The sequence below is a fragment of the Myotis davidii genome, unplaced genomic scaffold (assembly GCF_000327345.1).
Source record: "Myotis davidii unplaced genomic scaffold, ASM32734v1 scaffold609, whole genome shotgun sequence".
NCBI classification, from domain to species: Eukaryota; Metazoa; Chordata; class Mammalia; order Chiroptera; family Vespertilionidae; genus Myotis; species Myotis davidii.
Window position 1 is genome coordinate 260,355 of NW_006300164.1, and position 2,151 is coordinate 262,505.

A 2,151-nucleotide genomic window follows, 5' to 3' on the forward strand; every position below is an offset into this window, starting at 1 on the left:
AGCCGTGGGGTTCACCTCTGGGTGGTGGAAACCCCGTCGGTGTTCCTCCTAGAGCAGCTGTAAACGAGGAGCGGGGTCTGAGGGCCGGGCGTCGGCCTCTCCCTGATCTGTCCAGTCGGGGGAAGGTCCAGCAAGTGTGCCGTGTGCAGACGGGCAGCCCTGGTGCCAGGACCCTGCCCGGTGCTCCCGTGAGAATGGGGGGCGTCCCTGTGTCACCGCCGGGACGTTTGGGCATCTTTTCCCGGCCGAGATGGAGGACAGTCTATGACGTTAGCGGAAGAGGCCACCCTGTCCTGATTCAGCAGTGGGTTCCTGGTGATTGTGTGCGACTCTGATGCCTTCTCCGGTCATTCATGATGGGCCTGGAGCTAGGAGGGGCCAGAGAGCCAGTGAAGAGCCTAGGAGGAGGAAATACTGGCTGGTGGCTGCGGCTGGTGTGGCTCAGTGGTTGTGCATCATCCTGTGCACCGAGGGGTCAGGTTCCCGGTCGGGGGTACAGGCCCGGGTTGTGGGCTCGATCCCCAGGAGGGGATCATTGATGTTTGGGTCTCTCTCTGTTCCTTTCCCTTCCTTTCTCTAAAATCAAGAAAAACGTATGTAAAGAAAACACTGTCTTGTGAGCTCACGGAGCAGGTGGGCTCCACAGGCCCTTTCCCGAGTTCTCTGGAGCCTCTGACGCCCAGGCCAGGCCAGCGCCCCACAAGGCCACCCCACACGGCAGCACCTGTGCCCACAGGCCCCACAAGGCCACCCCACACGGCAGCACCTGTGCCCACTGGCCCAGCGCGTCAGACCATAACGGGGACGGGGGCAGTCGAAAGCGAGGCCGTTAGGGCCCGCCTGGGTGGTGAGACGGTTGCACCCCGACAACCACGGAGCTCACCGAGGGCTCTGAGGCGAGCCTGGCCCCTCTGGCCCTGGGGTGAGTGGCGTCCTGTCCCCGCGGTCTGTCCCCAGGGCAGGCGCCCTCCGCCTTCCTGGCCTTGTCCCTCGGTGTCAGGAAGCCTGTGAGGAGACAGCTGTGAGGTGGACCGTGGTGCTGGGTGAAGCTCTGCTAAGTCAGCCCGTGGACCGGGTCCCCACGACCCGGGTCCCCGTGCACGGCGTTGAGGGCCTGCGGCTTCTTCTCAGGCCGTCATTTCCCTCATGGAGATGGGCTTCGACGAGAAGGAGGTGATGGATGCCCTGAGAGTGAGCAACAACCAGCAGAGCGCCGCTGTAAGTACAGAGGCAGGGGCCGCGGGGGCGCCCCGTGTCGGCAGGCTCCGGGGGGGCTCGTAGGCAGGCCGCTGTTTCGCTTTTAAGGTGAGACAGTGGGTAGATTCTAATTGTATGAGAAGTTTAAGTACTCGGTGGGTTCTGGGCTCTAACCTGTTCACTTTGTTAGACAAGTTCTGGGCGGGTCCCGTTCAGCGAACACCCCCGCTGCTGACGGCACTGCCTGGGGTGTCTCAGCGGTGGCCGGCTCGTCCCTTCAGGTGGCAGAGCCAGCGGTCACATGAGCCGGTCAGGGGAATGCTCACGCCCCAGGAGTGTCCGCACTCCTTTCTCTCCTCCCAGCACCCGGGCAGGCTCTGCGCCCATTCAGCAACGGGGCGGTGGCCGCGCTCAGAAGGCCGGGCGGGTCCCCTCCTACAGCGCCCCGCGTCGGGGCTTTGCTCTCCCGGGAAGCCCCTCCTAGTCAGCGCGGGGCCTGTTGGGTGGTGACCGTCCAGGGCTGACGGGCTGCGCTTTTGCTTGCAGTGCGAGTGGCTGCTGGGGGACCGGAAGCCCTCCCCCGAGGAGCTGGACAAGGGCATCGACCCCAACAGCCCCCTCTTCCAAGCCATCCTGGATAACCCTGTTGTGCAGCTGGGCCTCACCAACCCCAAAACACTGCTCGGTATGTGTGCCTCCCCTGCGCTGCCCAGGAGACCCGCCCAGAATACCCAGATGTTCCTGCGTGATAGACGCCGCAGCCCCGCCCAGAGCGGTCCCTGCGCACGTGGGCCCTCCGTGTGCTGCTGCCTGCGTCACTGGGGCCGGGACCGGGCTCTGCTCCTGTGTGCTGACCCCCACACTCTGAAAACCTGCACAGTGGTCCTCCAGGTGCAGGGGAACTAATAAGCTTGCACCTTGCCTTCAGCTTAAAAAACACTGTATTTAAAAAGA

The 2,151-nt window shown here is 63.8% G+C and overlaps 1 protein-coding gene across 1 annotated transcript in view; it reads left to right on the plus strand.

The window, feature by feature from the left end:
- UBAC1 (UBA domain containing 1) overlaps positions 1–2,151 on the plus strand; it is a 59,471-nt gene that overhangs the window by 52,584 nt on the left and 4,736 nt on the right. The window contains exons 9-10 of the mRNA XM_015572322.1: positions 1,132–1,218; positions 1,744–1,882. Coding sequence (XP_015427808.1) covers positions 1,132–1,218; positions 1,744–1,882 — 226 coding nt within the window. The remainder of the gene's footprint in view (positions 1–1,131; positions 1,219–1,743; positions 1,883–2,151) is intronic.